The 26,815-nt window shown below is 48.1% G+C and overlaps 1 protein-coding gene across 1 annotated transcript in view; it reads right to left on the bottom strand.

Moving 5' to 3' along the window:
- Positions 1-26,815, bottom strand: part of ACP2 (acid phosphatase 2, lysosomal) — an 87,037-nt gene that overhangs the window by 11,672 nt on the left and 48,550 nt on the right. The window contains exons 8-10 of the mRNA XM_069221655.1: positions 24,242-24,330; positions 4,392-4,498; positions 4,109-4,284 (exon numbers count right to left, since the gene is read on the bottom strand). Of these exons, the coding sequence (XP_069077756.1) occupies positions 4,109-4,284; positions 4,392-4,498; positions 24,242-24,330 (372 nt within the window). The remainder of the gene's footprint in view (positions 1-4,108; positions 4,285-4,391; positions 4,499-24,241; positions 24,331-26,815) is intronic.

The raw sequence follows: 26,815 nt of genomic DNA, 5'->3' as shown, positions 1-26,815 counted from the left end.
CATTCTAGCATCTAGTGCAATATGAATGCTTCCGAAGTGCCACCATGCTTTAAAGCACTCTAAACATCCCAATTATGGAAAACTAGTTTGCCATCGGTCGAAGATGATATAGGGACAACGTTACTGGTTGATGGGAAGGTTCCAGAGTACTTTAGGCAGAAAAGAATGGTGAGACTGGAATGCCCTAATGGAGCCCGTCCTGAGGCAGCGGGAGATTCTAGTTCACCAACTCCAGAGGCCACTGTAACTGCAACCAAAAAGCTGTATCACAGAACACCAACTTTAACTGTCTGTAGAAAAGAAAAAAAAAACACTCGACAAGATTATGAATCAGTATCACTAAATCCACATTCAGGTCTAAAACAAGAGGGAGTTTTACAAATGGGAAGAAGCACAAAAAAAGCAGTCCAGCAATGTCACGAATAGGACTCTGGAGGGATTAAACTTCTAAATTCCTTTGATTTGAATTACACCCCTCAGGACATTACCTGGGAACCAGTCCTTGCCAGATTTCAGATGAAAGAAACAACATCCAAGAGGGACAGATTAAAGATTCCAGTCACCCCCTGTCCTCCTTTTAGGACAGACCTTCCTGGCCCTCTTGAGTAATGTTCTTGAAAGGCCCAGTTGGACACAGCCTCTTCAACACAATTCACCAGATTTATAAAGCGCCTGGCTACCCGAAACTGGGCTTCCCAGCGCTGGCCTTGCCCTAGCCCCACAGGCACAAAGCAGACATAATTAGGGATGGAGATGAGTGAACCATCAACTTCTACTGCTGAAAGAGGAGGTCCCTCCTCAAAGTCTAAATACAGAAGGCCACTAATATCAGGTTCAGGCGCTTGACTATTTTAACCAGTCGAGTCAATATTTAGCTACTATAATCATAGACTGTTTTCTGCTTTTGCACAACTTGTGAATGTCCTTAAGGACAAGAGGGAGAGGATGGGACAAGCCTAAGGGAACGGACTGTCCAGGAACAGGAAGTAATTACCCAGGACACTTCAACCCATGGCCATGAAGTAGAGAAAGAGAAGAAAAAGGAGAGAAGGCGAGGAAGTGTGTGCGTGCACTTGTTTGGAGAGGGGAGATGTGGGGGGCTTTTTGCTTCTTAATGAGGCACACTGATTCATTCCTCATACACCCACCTTTAAATAAGGAGTGATTGCCTCTTAGTAGAGTGTGCAGGCAAGCGTGTCAGAAAATCTGCTTGCATATAACACTGCCAGGGAAGTAGCTGGCATGCTCACGCCCCTGACCAGCTTGGGTTCAAGAACCTAACTGCTAGCTGGCAGCTGGGGACAGTACCTGTACTTGAGTGCTGATATAAACATTGACAGCTGGTATAATATAGCACCTCACTTAAACAGAGACAGAAGCAAGGATTTTAACTACAGGGTATTTGTAAGTTGTTGCAGGCCACATTCTTAAACTGTGAAACCTACACCAACCCAGAGTGCCCTTCAAGTCACTTCAGCGTTCCTGCCAAAATGAGGACCGTGTCTGGGGTTGCGTAGGGTCTACAGACAGTACTTTCTGTTCCAGGGGTCACCACCAAAGCCGATTCTGGAATAATAAACTTGGGACCGGATTCTGGTCTCCGAATGAGGCAGCACTGAGCCGCAATGCTCACATTTGTAGGCAGGAGGTTCACATCTTGAACATGAATTGAGATAGCATCAGGGTAAGGAGCTCTCAAAGCACCACCCCAAGGCACTTCTGTGAGAATTCTGGCAATACAACAACTTCTGGATGGCAGGACCATTTCAAGCAGAGTGGAGGCCACTCTATGAACCCTGTCCAGAAGGGCCCTCATGAAGCGCAACCCAGAGTGAACACAAAGGGAAGACGTATCTACATGCATCTTCTGGAACAGGTCACAAAGCAACAAGCTCATGAAATGGAGATGAACGCCAAGGTGAGGAGAAACAGCCTGACCAGCCATTCATCCGGGAAGGATGCTTTGGAAACTGAGCAGCGACTGTAGGTATGACCTGGTGAATGCCACAGGGGTAGAACTCAGACCGGGGAGAACGGCAATGCACTGAAACTACTTGTTCTTGTCCAGCAGTGGAATGCCCTGTGAGGACACCAGATGGAAAAACCGACATTCTTCAGATCCACTGCATACAATCTCTCCTTGCGCAGATTTGTGCTCAGGTCACACGGGAGAGATCCAGTATGGTGCAGAAAACTCTGTTGCATTTGACCATAAAGAAGTCATTTAAAAGCGTAGCCAATATACTCATGGAAGCCACCTAAGCTGCCCCAAAATGCAGAACTTATGGATGTCTGAAGTGAGATTTAGTGACATTGTATAAGGAGAGTGTCAGGTGGAAATTAAGGAACAAGAAAAGTGAGTCAGAATCCCTAAACTACCGTCCACAAAAAACAAATATGTTGGTGATGGCCAAACAAGCAGAAATCTAAATCTATTGCCTTCCCTCCCAAAGATGAGCCATGATCTTTAAGGATCTCTGAGGATCTCTGGGACAGTCCATCTTGCTTCTTGAGGCTTGCACTGGATGTATGAGAAAGCAGCATTGGAAGAATTACATTTTTGATGTCTAGAAACCCGTACAACAGACATTAACAATTTATCAGAAAAGACCCCCCGTGCCTTGGGCGGATCACCTTTCTTACTTTAACATGGTTGATCCCAGACTAAGCACCAGGCATTGCCTGGCTATCCCTGCAGGATACAAACGTGCACACCAAGACCGCCAACAAAGACCGGTAGGAGAGATCCTAATCTTTTTCAAGGATTCCTGCAACTGCACTACAACAAAAGTCAAACAACCCCTTACATAAAGCATCTAGACTTCAAGCTGCAGACGTCAACCCTCATATTGACCACTGGGACCCAGAGCCACTTTCACCAACAACGTAACCGACTTCTTCATCCCATTTGCTATCGACTTCAGCAAGTACATTCTACTAGGAGACTTCAGCTTCCACCTTGATGACAAGAACGACTTCAACATCGCCGCACTACTCAAAAGCCTAGACAATCTGGGACTATTAACACATCACCAGACCCACACAATCCATTGGACATACCCTCGACCTGGTCTTCCCCATGTCAATAGCACTGAAATCACAGCAACCACAACACTCACCCGGACTCCTAGCAAGACCCACTATCATGATCATGGCCAAACGAGGCTGGAACATACAGGACTCAAACTGGGTAGACACCCTGGCTGCAATCAACCAAACTCCACCAACGACCTAAAGGGGGACATTAAAAACCTGGACAAATGGATCACAAAATGCGCTGACCTCCTGACACTGTGGAAACAATGCACGGAGAAGAACATGTAAGCAAGCCAACTGGTACACAGAGGAACTATGCACAACAAAACAACTTTGCAAGCAACGGAAAAGAAAATGGAGAACAAACAACCTGGAGGACAACAAAAATACTTACAAGGCAGCCCTGAGACTTGACCACCAACTAGGAGACCAAGAAGCACAGAGATAATGGCACCATCAGAAAATAAATTTACTGAAACAAAGACTTCACCTCTCCGACTACCAACAGCACCCCCCCCCTCACAGGAACTATGCAACAGTCTTTAGGACTTCAACATCAAAACCACATAAAACAACTTAAACCCGCCTACACTAGCGCCTCCAGCCTCCCATCAAACAGCCTCCTGACGGCCTGGAAAACATTCACTACTGAATAAACAGCCAGCATCGTGGAAGTCGTCCACTCCGGGGCGAATACATGCCCCTCCCTCTGCCATGTCTACAACATGAAATCTCATTAGCAAAGTCCTTATCTGCATGATCATCACTACTGAGAGCTTACCTCGTGCCTGGAAACAGTGGTCAACGCACACTCCAAGAATCCCTTTGCAAATCCACACAACCAGCAATCTACCGCCAATCACACCCAGGCCAAAGTAATGGAAAATAGGCAGCTCTCCTACGTCATTTCCTTTAACATACTCCCTTCGCTTATGTAAACCGTATTCTTAGCTTCCTATTTTATTTATATTTTTACTTCTCTGACTTACTAATGTGTTTCATATTACAGTTCTCTGCAGTCGAACTTGCACTCTTGAAATAAAATAGACTGAATGAATTTAAACCCTCTTACCAGTATCTGATGGGCCGCTTGGGGTCCGACACTCACGGTCCCGGTCCTCCGAGATGACAGCTTTCGTGAGATGAAGAAATTCGTTCAGGGGACAGGAGAGGGAGCAGCCTGGCAACACGAGCGGGAAGGGGTCTTTTCCACTGTCATTTCTGAAGTACATCTCCACGGAGAAGTTACTGAGACAAAAGGAGACTGCAAGTAAGAGCCTGGTATGAATGGATAACCCATCAGCCCTTTGGGCACATTCCTAAAGCTCTCCCATGCACAGGTCGTCACGACTCACCCAGAGTCATCCTGGTAGAGCTCCATTATGTGGCAGGCAGCGTAGGGCGTTTGGATACCATTGTAGACATTCAGAGCCATCTGCAGCGCGACCACAGTGGTGTCATGCTAAGAAAAGGGCGAACGAGATCTTAAGATGTACAGGAGCACAGGCCACAAGTTGTACGCAACAAAATACAACACATGTGAATACTTACAAACCTAATAGGCACAAACACAGGACTAATCAGCCCGCACACACTGCATATAATGCAAGATGGCTGCGACGTGCAGTGACTGCGGCAGATTATGAATTCGCTGGGAAGTACAGGGGCCTATTATGCATTGTGAAATACCAAGTGTGAAACAGCCCTCATTCACTGTTACCCAGATTCATGGCAGTGAGATGCCAGGTACAGAAATGATGATTCACAATAACCTATAGGACCTGGAATTACCAGGTCTGTTCACACAGGTTTGCCTGATTCTGGGGACGTTTCCGCTCAGAGTTACCCCATGCAATGAGGAGGTAGTAAATGTACGCTGGAGGCTACAGGGGTTATTGTGCAGACAGTGATGGGGTCAGGAAGGGATTCAACTTCTAGACAAGCTTCAAGAGTTGCTTAGGGGGAGTGCTGCATGCTCCCCTGTGCTTCGGAAGGGTCCCAGGAGCAGCCATGTCGAGCAAACTCTAGCTTGGGGGCTCTGCCTGATGGCGTTAGTGGTTGCGTTTCAGTATCTGTTCAAACTGGACAGAGTATTCTCGCACCCAGCAACTTAAGAGTATGAAACAGAGCCTCACAGGATTGGCCGGGGTGGTATCGCCCCTAGAGAGACTGCTTCAGCTGACTTTTGAGGGCCTTAATGCAGAGTGTGAGACATCTCTGAAGTGCAGTCACTATGTGCGACAGGGCTGTGACTTACTGAACAGTGGCTATTAAGTACATGAGTTCAGTCCACCCTGCCCCTACGACGCAGTGATTTCACAGTGTGCACTAATTGTGGATTACAACATGGCAGTAAATAAAAATAAAAAAGTTACTTACTTTAGCTAACACTCTTTCTGGTATATAGTCTATCTAACCACAGATTCATCGCCTTGTGAACTTCTCGAAGAGTCAGACTGGATCCAGAAACTCAAAAGGCAGTGCTCCTGCTCGCAGGTAGGTAGTAGTGATGAACAAAGGCACATAAGCGCCACCCGTGCATGCTACTTCAGTTTCTTTCGCAGGCTTGCCTGCACCCTTGGACATGGAACCCATCAGTGAAAAGAAAGGACCAGTGTGCAGATTCCTAAACTGAAACCATTTCAGATGGGAAAATGAGACCATTCCACAGAACAGGAAGGTGGCAGTGCTGTGAGGAATCTGCAGTCAGATAGAGTAGTCACCAGACAGAGCATTACAAAAGGTAAGTAACTTGTTCTTCCTAACCTTGTGAATAAATGCTAAAGCAGTAACTCCCAAGATGGTGGGCCTGGGGAAAGGCTCACACCAAAATGTCCTGCAGGATCAAACTGGGAAAATGCCTATCCCAATGGGCCCACCATTTAAGGCAATAGTGCTTTGCAAATGTGTGCACTGGTGCCCAAGTAGCAGTCTCACAGATATCCAGTACAGGAACTTCACATGCCAACACAGTAGCAGCAGCCTTGGAGTGGGTGGAACGAGCACCAGACCTTCTGGAGGCAGCTTCTGAGCCAGTGTGTATCTGATCTTGATAGAGGACAATCTATCATGAGGTGGCCCGCTGGCCCGCTTCTGCACCGCCTTGCCTTTCTTTGCTCCAGAGAATCCTCCCAAGACTTGATCATCCCCTAGGTGGTCTCTGCAGCTATAAATGTAGAAACTGATGTAGGCAATTAAGTCTCTCCTCCTCTTTTGAGGAATGAGACAGAGCAAAGAATTTCAGATGGGTAATAGCTTGTCTGACAAGAAAAGTTGTCACTACCGTCAGCAGGACTGCAGCTCAGGTTCTGAAAACCAGCTTTTCCAGAAAAAAGGGTTATAAGGCAGCTGAACTGAGAAGGCCTGAATCACACTGCGACAAGCAGATGTTATGACCAGAAAGACAGTTTGCAGGGTCAAGAGGTGTAATTGTTAACTGTGTGTTAGCCTAAAAGGGCTACACATTAGGAAAGTGAGAACCAGATTTAAGTCCCACCATGACATCACAAAGGGTCTTGGAGGAAGCATATGTTGCAAACCTTTACAGAATCTCATGACAACAGGTGAATCGAACAAGGATGGCTGGTTTGGCAAATGTAAAAACGTTGAAAGGGCCAACAAGTAACGCAAAGATAGGAGGGGTTTTACAGCTTGAAAAAGTTACTTGGTTCACATGCTGAGGATTATTCCGCCATGCATGGGTTGGGTCCGCAGTTGTTTATCTGTAGTCTCATTATGGTCTGGTTCACAGCGCAGCTGACGCCACACAATGTGATCATCACTAGAGAGGGGCTTTGGCTCCACCCACACGCTGGGAGCTAGGAGTACGTATTGATCGGGCAGATGTGTGTTTCCACAAACACCCTGCATGCAGCTGTGATTTTATTTATCCCGCTGTCTGAGCTTGAACTTTCAGTAGCAGCCACATGAAAGTGTAAAGCTATTAAATGGTCTTAGATAACAAAATAATTAATGGCGCTTTTCTCTGGAAGAAGCACAGACGGGAGGAGGCAGTCACTGATCTACATGGATTATCAGGTCTGGCTTGACCATGCTACTGTTATCTTCCCACGTACCCTACACCAGTATTCTTCCACATAATAGACGATTCCCACGCTACTGCCTTGTAATGTGTCACACTACTATGCAGAATACCTAGTGGCGTCAGACCATTTGGTGATGTGTCCCTCCTTGTATGAAGTCAGACGCAAGCCCTCAAATTCCTTTAAAGAAGTCAGCATCTTCATATTCTCCCCCCCTTGGTGACATCAATTTGTTAATTTCTTTCCTTCTTTCTGTTGTCTTGAAAATCTTCCTTGCACATCCACCACGGTGGATGTGAGTGGATCGTATGTGAATCCCAAAAATGTTTACGCTGCAAAACAACTTCTACCAGTAAGCAACCTTTCCGTTTTGCAGCACAAATATTCACTGGATTCACATGCGGTGCACTGATTATAGAGCAGCACTGGGTTCATCCAAGTGTGTGTTTGCAAACAAGTGTTTTATCACTATTTGTCCCACTAGGGCCCCTCTTTCCGTGGATGTCCACACATTAATGTTTTGTGAATGTATGTACTGAAGACCACGTGGCTGCAGCACAGATACTGTCCAACACCGCGCTTCCCTGGAAAGCCAGAATTGCCCCCTTTTATTTATTTTAAAATTCTGGAGTGCACTGCGGGTCTTTCTTTGAGTGCTACCTCTGCGGTCTTGTGACAATATTGGATTGTTGGTACGATCCACCTTGCAATGGCATCCTGTGTGACAGAGGAGCCCTTCCTAGTGTGGGTGAAATCTACAAAGAATTGTTCCCACTTCTTGATTGTTTAGGTCTATGTAGATAATTACATCTATGGAGTGCCTTGAGACCCTCACAGGTGAGTTGTGCACTTTACAAATTCCTGATTGATAATACACATCCACAACATGTCGGGCCTTTTCTGCCCACGTCTGGGCTTGTTGGAAAAAGGCCCGTAAGTGTATGACCTGGTCAACGTGGACATGCGGCATTACCTTTGGTATGAATTTGGGGTTCGTTCTCATTACCATCTTATGTTTAAATATTTGAAGATATGGCTGTTTTGTGGTAAGAGCTTGGATCTCATTCACTCTTCTCAATAACGTGATGGCAAACAGAAAGGCTGTTTTTGGAGTCAGAAACTGGAGCTGTGCACCGTGCATGGTTGAAACAGCGATTTCATCCGCTGTGCTAGCACCACATTGAGATTCCACGTTGCATGGCTCTGCTTCTTAGAGGAAAAACTTTTTTTTTGCTCCCTCCAAGAATCGTTTTAACAGCTTTTCCCCATTACTCTCCCTATATGTGCCACAATGGCCAATAAGTGGACCTCAGCAAGGCACACGAAAGGTGTCTGTCCAACAGGTGAGAGGCACTTGATTACTGTGGAGTCGTGGAACCAGCCTTTAAGGCCTTCTTCCTCTTTTGCACCAGTGTGTGAACCGGTTACACTTATTAGTGTAACATCTTGTAGAAGATGGCCTTGCTTCCTTGATTATTTACTTCGCTGGTAGGTGTCCAAACACCAAGTTTTCCAGAGCCATGCTTCTGGGCTCAAAGTGACAAATACTGGGTGGCCCACATGCCCCCGTATCTTTAGAGCAGTGGTTAGCAACCTTTTAACTTCTGCGGACCCCCACTTTATCATTACTGGAACCCATGGACCCCCTCTGAATCATTATCGGAATCCGGGGACCTCATCTGTTAATATTGTTAAATAATTTTCTAAGCACTCGCAGACCCCTGAGGAGGCTTTGCAGCACCCCAGGGGTCCCCGGACCACAGGCTGGGAACCACGGGTTTAGAGTTCAAGGGTATTGGGGGTGGTGGTGAAGAGTAGGCAAGTGTCCCAACCATTTTATCGAGTAAAATGGATGAAATGTGGGACACAGTGGCGGATAGGTAGGAAGATTCCCCCGTCCGCTTGCTCACCACCCGTCAACAAGGCTAGCTGAAGCCATCTGCGGGGTTGAGTGGCCGCCAATGTCCGATGTGAACAGTGAAGACTGCGTGGGCAGGCATCTGAAGTCTCGGAGGCATATGGTGAAGCCCACGGCACTGCATTCACGGCAGATAGCAAGACAGCCTGACTGTACAGACGGTGACTGGGTGCTGACGGGGGCCTTCTGAGCAGCGGGGAGCCTGTAAGGGCACCAGACAGGGACCCGTGGAGACTATGGGGAGCAGGGGCGCAGATATGTAGCATGGGGCAAGAAAGTAGATCTGAAATAGCCCACGCTGCTATCGGATAGCGAACGGATGGTAATTGATTTACCTTGCTAACAAATTTGAAGCAGCTGGCTCAAGACGAGAAGAGAGTGATTTCGCTGAGAATATGAGATTTCATACCCGAGGAGCAATACTGTATGGTCCCTACAGACACCGCAGCACGATACAAAGCCACAAATGCTCCGGGGGGTGTTCAGCCCTTACAATCAATGACAGAAGTGTATCCTCTGGCCAAGGCTTTGTGGGAGCCCTGTTTGGCATGCTCGGAATGGGCATACACCTGGAGTAGCAAGATCTTATGAGAAAACTAAAGGAAGTCAAACAGGATCTCACGGATATCAGTAACTGGGTCCCAACTCTGGAGGATGTCAATGATGCAAGAGAAGAGGAAGTGCAGATGCTAAAACATGAACTACTCTTTTTGAAGGAACAACACATGAATCACCAGACACACACTGACGACCTTAAAAATCGCTCCAGGAGGCAAAATGTTCAAATGGGGAAGGGGGGTGCTCTCAACATAGAAGGCCTAAACCTTGCCCAATATGGGAAGCAGCTTTTCCAGCACCCTCGCCGAAGACAGCATCAGTGACATCAAAATCTACAGGGTGCAATAGTCGGACACACTGATGCAACAAGCTCCAGAGCACAGACAACTTGGCATGTACATGTATGTCATGTAACATGGATTTGTAGAGCACAAACTTGTCACCCGTGAGGGTATCCAGGCGCTGAGCCAGGTCTTCGGTTTCTTGTGGAACTCCATAAGAGATGTGGCTACATCACTTCAACGCCAAGGAAGACATTCTCTGAGTCATAGTGAGAAGGGGCTCACTGAATACCAAAGCCATAGGATAGCCCTATTTCAAGACCTCTCATCAATTACCTTGCAAAGATATAGGGATTTTAATCCAGTCACGTATACCTCTTACCTGTACGACCAGCTAGTTATTCCCCATGTCCTGAAGTAGGTGGGCCTATCATGAGGCCAGCACTGAACTAAACTCAGCCCTACAGATTTCAAGAATCATCTTCAGAACAATGTTATTTTTGAGACATATAGAAAGAAACAACATTATTTCCTTGGAAAGATTTGACTCGCTCTATTGATTACCCAGCAGAGTGGGATGCATTTGGACGGCTTTGGTTTGTGTTGCCACCAGGTGGAAGGTGAGGACAGCTTCCCAGGAGGCTGAGGTGTATAGTGGTTGGAGAGTACGAGATGCAAACAGGGGTGGGAGTGTGGGGATGGCGAATGGGCGCCCTTTACACATACAATGAATACTTGCTAGCAAATGGCTGCTGATTAGACTTTCTGATGTCCCGCCCTCTTTGTAGATGCTGTGGTGTTCATAGGTCAGATCTCATGCCGACTCGGAGTTTGGCTTTGGAGATAGATGTAGACCGTAAGGGCAGTACGGTATTCTTCCCCAGATGCCATAGATAATAGTGAATAGACTTTCGTCCGCACACTCCTCCCGTCTAAATGAGGGTGGGGAGGCAGTGCAGGGAGCCCCTTCTCCCACCTCCCTCCTCTTTGCTCTGTACATGGAGGATTAGGGCCCCTACGTTAATACAAGACCCGTGATATACGTTTGTACACAGACAATGTGATGAAGCCCTCACAGTCTCAGGAGATGCGTAATTCTAGTGAAGTGTCTGGGTTCAAAAAAGTACAAAATTCTTAATCTCTTCGTCTGAAAACCATAACAAGAAACACTGCATGCACCATTTCTGATACTCGTTCATATCAGCAGGCTCAAGAGAAGGGGCACTATACGTCCAAGCAGTCCAACTTTGTCCTACGGTCGAGTGGCCCACGGAAAGCACAGAAAAACACTGGTGTTTCATGAACCAGCAGAGACACATCTGGAAGGTACCATGGCTAAACAGCGGGCAAAGACTCTGGGGTCCTTACTCCTTCCCGTGACCAAAACCCACCAACAGGTGGGATTCAGTATCAGAGAAATCCGGGTCACAGCGTTTCCCTCCCCACTAACCCCCATTATCCCCAATCCGGAGTTTACACTGACCCTTTAAGGCAACCAGTTGTGAGCTTTTTATTATGGTTATTAAATTAATTTGATATTGTGCGTGAATCACCCCAACCGGGATATCTCGGCGCAGGGTGCACCTGGAAGAAAGAGCACACACAAACACTACAATAGGACAGATTTGAGCAACTTTCTTAAATTCCTGTAGTTTGAGCAGGTTCAAGCCACAAAGGGCTGTTCCAGAGGGTGGGAGCCGGATAAGAGAAGGCTCTACCACTGCGTCTGGTTCGTCGGATCCATGGAACTGACAGCAGGCCTCGACTGCTACATCACAGGTCCCTAATGGGCAAGTAGCCGTTGATCTTCAGACACAAATATTTGGGGCCTGTTCCTCGCAATGCTTTAAAAGTTAAACAGAAATTTTTAAAAAATGACTTTTTCTTACTGGTAGCTATTAGAGGGAATGTAAGAGTGGTATAGTAGCTCTTCTGGGGCTGGTTACAGACCGATCGAGCTGCAGTATTTCACACCATCTGTAACTTTGAAAGACGTGCCTCATTGGCAGATGCCAATAATGCATTCCCATAATGCAGTTGGCTCAGCACGAGGGCCTCTAGCAGAGTCTTTTTCAGCTGTAAGAGGAAGAAAAGGTACAGCTTTCCTCAGTAGGCGGAATGTACCTGTAATAGATTGAATTTGGTCTTTCACGGTAAGATCTTGGTCCACCCTTACTCAGAGGTTTTTTTCTCTACAGCCCTACTAGGTGTAGGGGCAGCACCTACTTCCAGCGGCCACCAGACTGGATGCCACAGATGTTGTGCTTTACCGAACAGCATTATCACCGATTTCCCTGGATTCATCTCTCATTTCCCTGACGAACTGCCCAACATCCATCCAGCTATGGCTTCCATACCTGCCGAAAAACGATGCTTCAGCTTCTCAATGTATTCATTAAATGAGAAGACTAACTGGGTGTCACCTGCGCAAGACACAATCTTACATCCATATGGTTTGATGACTTTGGCCGGTGGAGCCACACAGATGTTAAACAGTGTGGGGTTAAAGGAGAGCCCTGTGAAACTCCATCTTTCTATAGCCAGGCAGAGCCTGTAATGCCACACTCCTGTAGTCTCAGCATTACCTTCGGATGCACAACCGTAATGTAGGAAGTTGGCTCTGTATGTGCTATTTCAAAGTAAGGAATAGCATGCACAGAGTCCAAGGGTTCCCCTTAGAGGTAAAATAGTGGTAAAAATAGATAATACTAATGCTCTATTTTGTGGTAGTGTGGTCGAGCAGTAGGCTTATCCAAGGAGTAGTGTTAAGCATTTGTTGTACATACACATAGACAATAAATGAGGTACACACACTCAGAGACAAATCCAGCCAATAGGTTTTTATATAGAAAAATATCTTTTCTTAGTTTATTTTAAGAACCACAGGTTCAAATTCTACATATAATATCTCATTCGAAAGGTATTGCAGGTAAGTACTTTAGGAACTTCAAATCATCAAAATTGCATGTATACTTTTCAAGTTATTGACAAATAGCTGTTTTAAAAGTGGACACTTAGTGCAATTTTCACAGTTCCTAGGGGAGGTAAGTTTTGATTAGTTTTACCAGGTAAGTAAGACACTTACAGGGTTCAGTTCTTGGTCCAAGGTAGCCCACCGTTGGGGGTTCAGAGCAACCCCAAAGTCACCACACCAGCAGCTCAGGGCCGGTCAGGTGCAGAGTTCAAAGTGGTGCCCAAAACACATAGGCTAGAATGGAGAGAAGGGGGTGCCCCGGTTCCGGTCTGCTTGCAGGTAAGTACCCGCGTCTTCGGAGGGCAGACCAGGGGGGTTTTGTAGGGCACCGGGGGGGACACGAGTCCACACAGAAATTTCACCCTCAGCGGCGCGGGGGCGGCCGGGTGCAGTGTAGAAACAAGCGTCGGGTTCGCAATGTTAGTCTATGAGAGATCTCGGGATCTCTTCAGCGCTGCAGGCAGGCAAGGGGGGGGTTCCTCGGGGAAACCTCCACTTGGGCAAGGGAGAGGGACTCCTGGGGGTCACTTCTCCAGTGAAAGTCCGGTCCTTCAGGTCCTGGGGGCTGCGGGTGCAGGGTCTCTCCCAGGCGTCGGGACTTTAGGTTCAAAGAGTCGCGGTCAGGGGAAGCCTCGGGATTCCCTCTGCAGGCGGCGTTGTGGGGGCTCAGGGGGGACAGGTTTTGGTACTCACAGTATCAGAGTAGTCCTGGGGTCCCTCCTGAGGTGTCGGGTCTCCACCAGCCGAGTCGGGGTCGCCGGGTGCAGTGTTGCAAGTCTCACGCTTCTTGCGGGGAGCTTGCAGGGTTCTTTAAAGCTGCTGGAAACAAAGTTGCAGCTTTTCTTGGAGCAGGTCCGCTGTCCTCGGGAGTTTCTTGTCTTTTCGAAGCAGGGGCAGTCCTCAGAGGATGTCGAGGTCGCTGGTCCCTTCGGAAGGCGTCGCTGGAGCAGGATCTTTGGAAGGCAGGAGACAGGCCGGTGAGTTTCTGGAGCCAAGGCAGTTGTCGTCTTCTGGTCTTCCGCTGCAGGGGTTTTCAGCTGGGCAGTCCTTCTTCTTGTTGCAGGAATCTAATTTTCTAGGGTTCAGGGTAGCCCTTAAATACTAAATTTAAGGGCGTGTTTAGGTCTGGGGGGTTAGTAGCCAATGGCTACTAGCCCTGAGGGTGGGTACACCCTCTTTGTGCCTCCTCCCAAGGGGAGGGGGTCACAATCCTAACCCTATTGGGGGAATCCTCCATCTGCAAGATGGAGGATTTCTAAAAGTTAGAGTCACCTCAGCTCAGGACACCTTAGGGGCTGTCCTGACTGGCCAGTGACTCCTCCTTGTTATTCTCATTATTTTCTCCGGCCTTGCCGCCAAAAGTGGGGCCTGGCCGGAGGGGGCGGGCAACTCCACTAGCTGGAGTGTCCTGCTGGGTTGGCACAAAGGAGGTGAGCCTTTGAGGCTCACCGCCAGGTGTGACAATTCCTGCCTGGGAGAGGTGTTAGCATCTCCACCCAGTGCAGGCTTTGTTACTGGCCTCAGAGTGACAAAGGCACTCTCCCCATGGGGCCAGCAACATGTCTCGGTTTGTGGCAGGCTGCTAAAACTAGTCAGCCTACACAGATAGTCGGTTAAGTTTCAGGGGGCACCTCTAAGGTGCCCTCTGTGGTGTATTTTACAATAAAATGTACACTGGCATCAGTGTGCATTTATTGTGCTGAGAAGTTTGATACCAAACTTCCCAGTTTTCAGTGTAGCCATTATGGTGCTGTGGAGTTCGTGTTTGACAGACTCCCAGACCATATACTCTTATGGCTACCCTGCACTTACAATGTCTAAGGTTTTGTTTAGACACTGTAGGGGTACCATGCTCATGCACTGGTACCCTCACCTATGGTATAGTGCACCCTGCCTTAGGGCTGTAAGGCCTGCTAGAGGGGTGTCTTACCTATACTGCATAGGCAGTGAGAGGCTGGCATGGCACCCTGAGGGGAGTGCCATGTCGACTTACTCGTTTTGTCCTCACTAGCACACACAAGCTGGTAAGCAGTGTGTCTGTGCTGAGTGAGAGGTCTCCAGGGTGGCATAAGACATGCTGCAGCCCTTAGAGACCTTCCTTGGCATCAGGGCCCTTGGTACTAGAAGTACCAGTTACAAGGGACTTATCTGGATGCCAGGGTCTGCCAATTGTGGATACAAAAGTACAGGTTAGGGAAAGAACACTGGTGCTGGGGCCTGGTTAGCAGGCCTCAGCACACTTTCAATTGTAAACATAGCATCAGCAAAGGCAAAAAGTCAGGGGGCAACCATGCCAAGGAGGCATTTCCTTACACAACCCCCCCCCAAACGAAAGAGGATGAGACTAACCTTTCCCAAGAGAGTCTTCATTTTCTAAGTGGAAGAACCTGGAAAGGCCATCTGCATTGGCATGGGCAGTCCCAGGTCTGTGTTCCACTATAAAGTCCATTCCCTGTAGGGAGATGGACCACCTCAACAGTTTAGGATTTTCACCTTTCATTTGCATCAGCCATTTGAGAGGTCTGTGGTCAGTTTGAACTAGGAAGTGAGTCCCAAAGAGGTATGGTCTCAGCTTCTTCAGGGACCAGACCACAGCAAAGGCCTCCCTCTCAATGGCACTCCAACGCTGCTCCCTGGGGAGTAACCTCCTGCTAATGAAAGCAACAGGCTGGTCAAGGCCATCATCATTTGTTTGGGACAAAACTGCCCCTATCCCATGTTCAGAGGCATCAGTCTGCACAATGAACTGCTTAGAATAATCTGGAGCTTTGAGAACTGGTGCTGAGCACATTGCCTGTTTCAGGGTGTCAAAGGCCTGTTGGCAGTCCACAGTCCAGTTCACTTTCTTGGGCATTTTCTTGGAGGTGAGCTCAGTGAGGGCTGTCACAATGGATCCATATCCCTTCACAAACCTCCGGTAGTACCCAGTCAAGCCAAGGAATGCCCTGACTTGAGTCTGGGTTTTTGGAGCTACCCAGTCCAGAATAGTCTGGATCTTGGGTTGGAGTGGCTGAACTTGGCCTCCACCTACAAGGTGTCCCAAGTAAACCACAGTTCCCTGCCCTATCTGGCATTTGGATGCCTTGATAGAGAGGCCTGCAGATTGCAGAGCCTTCAAAACCTTCCTCAGGTGGACCAGGTGATCCTGCCAGGTGGAGCTAAAGACAGCAATATCATCAAGATAAGCTGTGCTAAAGGACTCCAAGCCAGCAAGGACTTGATTCACCAACCTTTGGAAGGTGGCAGGGGCATTCTTTAAACCGAAGGGCATAACAGTAAACTGATAATGCCCATCAGGTGTGGAGAATGCTGTCTTTTCTTTTGCTCCAGGTGCCATTTTTATTTGCCAGTACCCTGCTGTCAAGTCAAAGGTACTTAGGAATTTGGCAGCACCTAATTTATCAATGAGCTCATCAGCTCTTGGAATTGGATGAGCATCTGTCTTGGTGACAGAATTGAGCCCTCTGTAGTCCACACAAAACCTCATCTCTTTCTTTCCATCTGTGGTGTGAGGTTTGGGGACTAAGACCACTGGGCTAGCCCAGGGGCTGTCAGAGCGCTCAATGACTCCCAATTCCAGCATCTTGTGGACTTCCACCTTGATGCTTTCCTTAACATGGTCAGACTGTCTAAAGATTTTGTTCTTGACAGGCATGCTGTCTCCTGTGTCCACATCATGGGTACACAGGTGTGTCTGACCAGGGGTTAAGGAGAAGAGTTCAGGAAACTGTTGTAGGACTCTCCTACAATCAGCTTGCTGTTGGCCAGAGAGGGTGTCTGAGTAGATCACTCCATCTACTGTACCATCTTTTGGGTCTGATGACAGAAGATCAGGGAGAGGTTCACTCTCTGCCTCCTGATCCTCATCTGTTACCATCAACAGATTGACATCAGCCCTGTCGTGGAAGAGCTTAAGGCGGTTTACATGGATCACCCTTTTGGGGCTCCTGCTTGTGCCCAGGTCCACCAAGTAGGTGACCTGACTCTTCCTCTCTAGTACTGGGTAAGGGCCACTCCATTTGTCCTGGAGTGCCCTGGGAGCCACAGGCTCCAGAACCCAGACTTTCTGCCCTGGTTGGAACTCAACCAGTGCAGCCTTTTGGTCATACCAAAACTTCTGGAGCTGTTGGCTGGCCTCAAGGTTTTTGGTTGCCTTTTCCATGTACTCTGCCATTCTAGAGCGAAGGCCAAGTACATAGTCCACTATGTCCTGTTTAGGCTCATGGAGAGGTCTCTCCCAGCCTTCTTTAACAAGGGCAAGTGGTCCCCTTACAGGATGACCAAACAGAAGTTCAAAGGGTGAGAACCCTACTCCCTTCTGTGGTACCTCCCTGTAAGCGAAAAGCAGACATGGCAGGAGGACATCCCATCTCCTTTTGAGTTTTTCTGGGAGCCCCATGATCATGCCTTTTAATGTCTTGTTGAATCTCTCAACTAAGCCATTAGTTTGTGGATGGTAAGGTGTAGTGAATTTATAAGTCACTCCACACTCATTCCACATGTGCTTTAGGTATGCTGACATGAAGTTGGTACCTCTGTCAGACACCACCTCCTTAGGGAAACCCACTCTGGTAAAGATACCAATGAGGGCCTTGGCTACTGCAGGGGCAGTAGTCGACCTAAGGGGAATAGCTTCAGGATACCTGGTAGCATGATCCACTACTACCAGGATATACATATTTCCTGAGGCTGTGGGAGGTTCCAGTGGACCAACTATGTCCACACCCACTCTTTCAAAGGGCACCCCCACCACTGGAAGTGGAATGAGGGGGGCCTTTGGGTGCCCACCTGTCTTACCACTGGCTTGACAGGTGGGGCAGGAGAGGCAAAACTCCTTAACCATGTTGGACATATTGGGCCAGTAGAAGTGGTTGACTAACCTCTCCCACGTCTTGGTTTGTCCCAAATGTCCAGCAAGGGGAATGTCATGGGCCAATGTTAGGATGAACTCTCTGAACAGCTGAGGCACTACCACTCTCCTAGTGGCACCAGGTTTGGGGTCTCTGGCCTCAGTGTACAGGAGCCCATCTTCCCAATAGACCCTATGTGTTCCATTTTTCTTGCCTTTGGACTCTTCAGCAGCTTGCTGCCTAAGGCCTTCAAGAGAGGGACAGGTTTCTTGTCCCTTACACAGCTCTTCCCTTGAGGGTCCCCCTGGGCCTAAGAGCTCAACCTGATAAGGTTCAAGTTCCAAAGGCTCAGTTCCCTCAGAGGGCAGAACTTCTTCCTGAGAAGAGAGGTTCCCTTTCTTTTGCTGTGTTGCAGTTGGTTTCCCAACTGACTTTCCTGTTCTCTTGGTAGGCTGGGCCATTTTTCCAGACTCCAGCTCTACTTTTTCACCCTGTGCCTTGCATTGTGCTCTTGTTTTCACACACACCAGTTCAGGGATACCCAGCATGGCTGCATGGGTTTTTAGCTCTACCTCAGCCCATGCTGAGGACTCCAGGTCATTTCCAAGCAGACAGTCCACTGGGATATTTGAGGAGACCACCACCTGTTTCAGGCCATTGACCCCTCCCCATTCTAAAGTAACCATTGCCATGGGATGTACTTTTCTCTGATTGTCAGCGTTGGTGACTGTGTAAGTTTTTCCAGTCAGGTATTGGCCAGGGGAAACCAGTTTCTCTGTCACCATGGTGACACTGGCACCTGTATCCCTCAGGCCCTCTATTCTAGTCCCATTAATTAAGAGTTGCTGTCTGTATTTTTGCATGTTAGGCGGCCAGACAGCTAGTGTGGCTAAATCCACCCCACCCTCAGAAACTAGAGTAGCTTCAGTGTGGACCCTGATTTGCTCTGGGCACACTGTTGATCCCACTTGGAGACTAGCCATACCAGTGTTACCTGGATGGGAGTTTGGAGTGGAACCTTTCTTGGGACAGGCCTTGTCTCCAGTTTGGTGTCCATGCTGTTTACAGCTATGACACCAGGCCTTTTTGGGATCAAAGTTTTTACCCTTGTACCCATTGTTTTGTGAAGAGGCTCTGGGCCCACCCTCCTGTGCAGGTTTTTGGGGGCCTGTAGAAGACTCTTTACTATTTTTAGTTTTGGTTGTCTCATCACCCTTCTGCTGGGGAGTCTTTGTGACCCCTTTCTTTTGGTCACCCCCTGTTGAAGTCTTGGACACCCTTGTCTTGACCCAATGGTCCGCCTTCTTTCCCAATTCTTGGGGAGAAATTGGTCCTAGGTCTACCAGATGCTGATGCAGTTTATCATTGAAACAATTACTTAACAGGTGTTCTTTCACAAATAAATTGTACAGCCCATCATAATTACTTACACCACTGCCTTGAATCCAACCATCTAGTGTTTTCACTGAGTAGTCAACAAAGTCAACCCAGGTCTGGCTCGAGGATTTTTGAGCCCCCCTGAACCTAATCCTGTACTCCTCAGTGGAGAATCCAAAGCCCTCAATCAGGGTACCCTTCATGAGGTCATAAGATTCTGCATCTTGTCCAGAGAGTGTGAGGAGTCTATCCCTACACTTTCCTGTGAACATTTCCCAAAGGAGAGCACCCCAGTGAGATCTGTTCACTTTTCTGGTTACACAAGCCCTCTCAAAAGCTGTGAACCATTTGGTGATGTCATCACCATCTTCATATTTAGTTACAATCCCTTTGGGGATTTTCAACATGTCAGGAGAATCTCTGACCCTATTTATGTTGCTGCCACCATTGATGGGTCCTAGGCCCATCTCTTGTCTTTCCCTCTCTATGGCTAGGATCTGTCTTTCCAAAGCCAATCTTTTGGCCATCCTGGCTAACTGGATGTCCTCTTCACTGGAGTTATCCTCAGTGATTTCAGAGTTGTTGGTCCCTCCTGTGAGGGAACCAGCATCTCTGACTATTATTTGTGGAGTCAGGGCTTGAGAAGCCCTGCTCTCCCTAAGTAGGACTGGAGGGGGGGAATTTCCCTCCAAGTCACTATCTTCATCCTCTGAGTTGCCATCCTCAGAGGGGTTGGCCTTTTCAAACTCTGCCAAAAGCTCCTGGAGCTGTACTTTGGTAGGTTTGGGGCCCATTGCTATTTTCTTTAGTTTACAGAGTGACCTTAGCTCTCTCATCTGTAGATGGAGGTAAGGTGTGGTGTCGAGTTCCACCACATTCACATCTGTGCTAGACATTATGCTTCTAAAAGTTGGAATACTTTTTAAGAAACTAAAACTGGTTCTAGAATCTAATTCAAACTTTTACAAACTTTTAAACTCTAAAAGAAATGCTAAACAGGATCTAACACAAGGCCCTAGCAGGTCTTTTAAGAATTTAGAAAACTTTTCAAATTGCAAAAATCAATTTCTAATGACAATTTTGGAATTTGTCGTGTGATCAGGTATTGGCTGAGTAGTCCAGCAAATGCAAAGTCTTGTATCCCACCGCTGCCACCAATGTAGGAAGTTGGCTCTGTATGTGCTATTTCAAAGTAAGGAATAGCATGCACAGAGTCCAAGGGTTCCCCTTAGAGGTAAAATAGTGGTAAAAATAGATAATACTAATGCTCTATTTTGTGGTAGTGTGGTCGAGCAGTAGGCTTATCCAAGGAGTAGTGTTAAGCATTTGTTGTACATACACATAGACAATAAATGAGGTACACACACTCAGAGACAAATCCAGCCAATAGGTTTTTATATAGAAAAATATCTTTTCTTAGTTTATTTTAAGAACCACAGGTTCAAATTCTACATATAATATCTCATTCGAAAGGTATTGCAGGTAAGTACTTTAGGAACTTCAAATCATCAAAATTGCATGTATACTTTTCAAGTTATTGACAAATAGCTGTTTTAAAAGTGGACACTTAGTGCAATTTTCACAGTTCCTAGGGGAGGTAAGTTTTGATTAGTTTTACCAGGTAAGTAAGACACTTACAGGGTTCAGTTCTTGGTCCAAGGTAGCCCACCGTTGGGGGTTCAGAGCAACCCCAAAGTCACCACACCAGCAGCTCAGGGCCGGTCAGGTGCAGAGTTCAAAGTGGTGCCCAAAACACATAGGCTAGAATGGAGAGAAGGGGGTGCCCCGGTTCCGGTCTGCTTGCAGGTAAGTACCCGCGTCTTCGGAGGGCAGACCAGGGGGGTTTTGTAGGGCACCGGGGGGGACACGAGTCCACACAGAAATTTCACCCTCAGCGGCGCGGGGGCGGCCGGGTGCAGTGTAGAAACAAGCGTCGGGTTCGCAATGTTAGTCTATGAGAGATCTCGGGATCTCTTCAGCGCTGCAGGCAGGCAAGGGGGGGGTTCCTCGGGGAAACCTCCACTTGGGCAAGGGAGAGGGACTCCTGGGGGTCACTTCTCCAGTGAAAGTCCGGTCCTTCAGGTCCTGGGGGCTGCGGGTGCAGGGTCTCTCCCAGGCGTCGGGACTTTAGGTTCAAAGAGTCGCGGTCAGGGGAAGCCTCGGGATTCCCTCTGCAGGCGGCGTTGTGGGGGCTCAGGGGGGACAGGTTTTGGTACTCACAGTATCAGAGTAGTCCTGGGGTCCCTCCTGAGGTGTCGGGTCTCCACCAGCCGAGTCGGGGTCGCCGGGTGCAGTGTTGCAAGTCTCACGCTTCTTGCGGGGAGCTTGCAGGGTTCTTTAAAGCTGCTGGAAACAAAGTTGCAGCTTTTCTTGGAGCAGGTCCGCTGTCCTCGGGAGTTTCTTGTCTTTTCGAAGCAGGGGCAGTCCTCAGAGGATGTCGAGGTCGCTGGTCCCTTCGGAAGGCGTCGCTGGAGCAGGATCTTTGGAAGGCAGGAGACAGGCCGGTGAGTTTCTGGAGCCAAGGCAGTTGTCGTCTTCTGGTCTTCCGCTGCAGGGGTTTTCAGCTGGGCAGTCCTTCTTCTTGTTGCAGGAATCTAATTTTCTAGGGTTCAGGGTAGCCCTTAAATACTAAATTTAAGGGCGTGTTTAGGTCTGGGGGGTTAGTAGCCAATGGCTACTAGCCCTGAGGGTGGGTACACCCTCTTTGTGCCTCCTCCCAAGGGGAGGGGGTCACAATCCTAACCCTATTGGGGGAATCCTCCATCTGCAAGATGGAGGATTTCTAAAAGTTAGAGTCACCTCAGCTCAGGACACCTTAGGGGCTGTCCTGACTGGCCAGTGACTCCTCCTTGTTATTCTCATTATTTTCTCCGGCCTTGCCGCCAAAAGTGGGGCCTGGCCGGAGGGGGCGGGCAACTCCACTAGCTGGAGTGTCCTGCTGGGTTGGCACAAAGGAGGTGAGCCTTTGAGGCTCACCGCCAGGTGTGACAATTCCTGCCTGGGAGAGGTGTTAGCATCTCCACCCAGTGCAGGCTTTGTTACTGGCCTCAGAGTGACAAAGGCACTCTCCCCATGGGGCCAGCAACATGTCTCGGTTTGTGGCAGGCTGCTAAAACTAGTCAGCCTACACAGATAGTCGGTTAAGTTTCAGGGGGCACCTCTAAGGTGCCCTCTGTGGTGTATTTTACAATAAAATGTACACTGGCATCAGTGTGCATTTATTGTGCTGAGAAGTTTGATACCAAACTTCCCAGTTTTCAGTGTAGCCATTATGGTGCTGTGGAGTTCGTGTTTGACAGACTCCCAGACCATATACTCTTATGGCTACCCTGCACTTACAATGTCTAAGGTTTTGTTTAGACACTGTAGGGGTACCATGCTCATGCACTGGTACCCTCACCTATGGTATAGTGCACCCTGCCTTAGGGCTGTAAGGCCTGCTAGAGGGGTGTCTTACCTATACTGCATAGGCAGTGAGAGGCTGGCATGGCACCCTGAGGGGAGTGCCATGTCGACTTACTCGTTTTGTCCTCACTAGCACACACAAGCTGGTAAGCAGTGTGTCTGTGCTGAGTGAGAGGTCTCCAGGGTGGCATAAGACATGCTGCAGCCCTTAGAGACCTTCCTTGGCATCAGGGCCCTTGGTACTAGAAGTACCAGTTACAAGGGACTTATCTGGATGCCAGGGTCTGCCAATTGTGGATACAAAAGTACAGGTTAGGGAAAGAACACTGGTGCTGGGGCCTGGTTAGCAGGCCTCAGCACACTTTCAATTGTAAACATAGCATCAGCAAAGGCAAAAAGTCAGGGGGCAACCATGCCAAGGAGGCATTTCCTTACACGTAAGAAATGCTGCGGACAGGTCTAAAAGCACAAGCATGGCTGGAAGGTCCGCGCCCAGAGACCACCGAATGATGTCGGCCACAGCAACCAGGGCTGATTCGGTGCTATGACCTGCTCGGACACCTGTTTGTGAAGAGTGCGGGATCTCGTTTGTTTCAAGATATTCCATCAGCTGTTTATTAATTCGCTCTTCTAACAGCTTTCCCAAGAGCCGGAGTGATGATATAGGCCGGTAATTTGAGAGAATAGCTTGGTGACGGACAAGCTGTGAATGCACAGGAGATTTGATGAGCCGAGAGGAAATACTTACCATTGAAAGACTAAAAAAGAAAAGAAAGACTGGGGCCTGGTGCAGAGACAGCACGTACACTACACTCAAAAGAGATACTGGGTATCGAATAGGGGGATCGCTAAGCGGCCTCCAACACCACCTGAGAGGCGGTTGCTCCCCAGAAATTGTGGCAAACTATTTTATCAGAATTATGCTACCACTTACAATCAGATTGACTATGGCCCAAATCCCAGGGACATTTTAGAAGGGAAGACGTAGCCGTATCCTGTGAAATTAAGAACGGGTGGGCATGTTTCACAAAACACGCACAACAGCATGCTAGGCATCCAGCCGAGAAGTGAGGATGAAGATAGCAGATTGGCACTACACAGTCACCCGAGGTGTCCAAGGGAGGTGCTGGATGGTCTGCATAAGATAGTGGACAGCGAGATCTCACATTTCCTAGCATACGTTTTACTGGTTCTCACAAATAGGCTGATGTGCCCGCTGCAGTCAGAGGGAAACAAGCAGCGCTAGTATTATGCACAGCAAGTTCTCTCCTACTGGGGGATAGAGAAACTCCCAGAGTACAGAGCCTGGTTACGCCGCATCTGGGACAGATATGCATGGAAAAACGTACCATGTCCATGGACCCCTCTGGCAAGGAGCTTTCAGTGGGTGGGCTACATTCCCTGAATTTCGGAGTTAAGAGAGCTCACCTGCGTTTGAAATTTGCATATCTCGAAGAGGCAGTCAGACGCCATCTCCTTGTACCATTACTAGGTTTCTCCGTGTAGGCTAGAGTTAAATGGACTATCCCATGAACCTCATGGCTGGGTTTAGGCCAGCAAGTAAATGGTAGTTACCAATCAGTCACAAATCACTGTTTGTCAGTCATCATGTTTATTGGCTCCATTAGGTTGATTGGGAGTTTGGGGGGAGGAGGGGTGTGAGGGGGAAGCACTGCTTAAAGTGGTTTGATTATATCTCAGGGCCTCAGGGTTACAGGCACCAACACCTATACCAGCTTTCTGTAATATAACAATAAGGAACACTGATCCATAAAAATGGATGAAGTGCAGACACTTACTGCAGAATACATGATGACTTTCAAGCGCTGCTCATTTGTGCTTGTGGCTGCTTCAGTGAAATTCTTCAGGATTTGATCCAGCAGAAGGCCTATGGAAAGAACAGAATTGTTACTTTTCATTTACAGCACTATGGTGACCCAGTAAACAGAGGATGAGGCTTAGTGAATAATTATATGCAGGCGGCACATCTTACTTACTCTGTAAGCATCTGTTTGTTGCGTGTAGTGCTGTAAATTCACATGCCCGGCATACTCCTGCCATTTAGTGTTGGGCCCGGATGATTGCAACTTGTTTTCTTCAAGGAAGTCTTTCGAGTCACGAGGTATAGCAACTCCTCCCAGAGCTGACAATACAAATGGGCACTGGCCCCATTTTTAGACTGTTTTCCCTCAGCGGGGAGTGTAGAGATGGGGCATTAGATAGAGCACTTGTGACAATTAAAGAATTTATATATAAAGCGTTTATGTATGTAAATGAAGAAGTGAACGACGACAACAAGCGGATCTACAGCACTACACTCTACGAAAAGATGCTTAGAGTGTAAGTGACATTCTGTTCGTGGCACGTGTGGCTGTGGATACTGTAAACTAGTATTCCCTAACCAGTGGTCAGCCAGTGGTGGGTGCTGAAGATTGAAACAAAGCTCTTAGAACAGTCTCACTAACTCTAGTTTGTGCCGTTCTAAGACATCCACAGACATAAACGTGTAGGGAGTGGACCATGAAGCTACCTTACAAATATTAGCTACGAGGCCATTTCCAAGGAAAGCCATAGTGGCCCCTTTATGTGTGGAGTGCGGCCTGGCGAGGCGGGCAAAGTTCTTTTAGCCCTAATTTAGTACGTTTGGATGCATTTGGCCATCCATCTGGCATGTATGGCAGTACATGAGACCCCTTAACTTCAAGGGGATGAAGAGCCCTCTCTGCTACCATGTCTGGTTGATGGAAAGACAGGAAGCTCTACAGTATGGTTACGGTACAAGAGGGCTGCAACCTTAAGAAGAAACCTAGGGTTAGTTCTGAGGGCAATTTTCGGTCATTATGAACCTGAATGAAAGACTCCTCCTGGGTGGGGACCTGTAGCTCGTTAACGGGGCTTAAGGATGTAACAGAGACAAGTAAAGCAACTTTCCAGAAGAGGAACTGTGAAGGGCATAAATGTAGTAGTTCAAAAGGAGGGCACACTAGTATAGTAACGACAACTTTAAGGTTCCAGGCGGGGCCAGGATGGGATAACCCTTTGGAGTCCTTCAATGAAAGCCTAATGACAGTGGTTATGAATATAGAGTTCCTCATGTGGGCTACAATAGCAGCTAAATGCAGTCAAACGGAAATACAAGGTAGGCCTGATTTTTGCAAGAGGAGAGTTTAAGAGGGTCCAGGTGCTTGGAACTGCAGTACTGGACAAACATCTTCCACTAGGCAACATAACAGGCTTGCACAGTGCGCCTGTGCGCTTCCTTCGGGGTGGCCACGCGTTCTTGAGGAAGGTTAAGATAACCAAACTCTAGGATCTCCGCAGCCAAATTACTAGATTGAGCTGCCTTGCTTCTCAGTGTGAAGGTCCGGTTCTTTGGGGAGTTTTCATAGAGAACAAAGAACACTAGGCGGCCCAACAAACAGGGATGTCTGGCCAAAATGGGAGCTATGAGGATGAGAGTGAGGGGCGTTTGCCAAAGGAGTGCAGAGGAGGAAAAGCATAGGCAAAGATCTGTCACCAATTCATCCTTAGAGCACTGCTCATGGGAAGGGGGTCTGGGAACCTGAAGGCGATGTTTTGGCATTTCATGTTGTGGGCAGCTGCAAAGACATCAACCTCAAGGATCCAAGACACCATCTCACCCAACAGCATAAATACAGGAACAGGACTTGTGGGTGGAGTTCCACCTCGTGGCCATGTTGCTGCATCCTGCTGAGAAGGCAAAGTTGTTGTCCATTCCCAGAAGGTGCTCTGCCCCGAAATCTATTCAATGGTGAACTGCCCATTGCCAAGCATTGACAACTAAAGTGAGTGTGTGCCACCCTGCTTTTGGACATTGCACATGACGGTCATGCTGTCTGTCTTTTTGAGGAATACTTTGTGCTGAATCTCCTGAAAGAAGGCCCCAAGAGCTTGCTGGATTACAAGGGGCACCAGGTAGTTGATGTGGAAAGCCCTCTGTTGCAGTGACCACACGCACTGAACTGTTAGTCGTTGAAGATCCCATCCAGAGAGTGGAGTGTCGTTGGTGATGGTCACCTGCGGAGCAGGGTTCATGAAGGGTCAGTCCTGAAACAGATTGTTGGTGTTCCGCCACTGCAGAGGGCGATCGATGCAGGCCAGTATTAACACTAGATCTTCTGAGTGAGCCTCCTCCACCCGTGAGCTTTGTACCGACAGGCACTGGTGGAGCAAACACACATACAGCACGGCCTGGGAGACTACCGCTATGCAGGGGCTATCCTCCCAAAGAGAATCATACGTGTTTTGATGGAGTTGACAATCTGGCTGAAAAAGAGACCAGAACTGCGGCGCCCTGACCTGGCTTGCTAGGCCTTGCAGGCACCTGTGTTAAGGAAGGCCCTCCAAGAAAG

This window comes from Pleurodeles waltl, chromosome 3_1 (genome assembly GCF_031143425.1).
Source record: "Pleurodeles waltl isolate 20211129_DDA chromosome 3_1, aPleWal1.hap1.20221129, whole genome shotgun sequence".
Classification (NCBI taxonomy): Eukaryota; Metazoa; Chordata; class Amphibia; order Caudata; family Salamandridae; genus Pleurodeles; species Pleurodeles waltl.
This window is presented reverse-complemented; position numbering and strand designations above follow the sequence as displayed.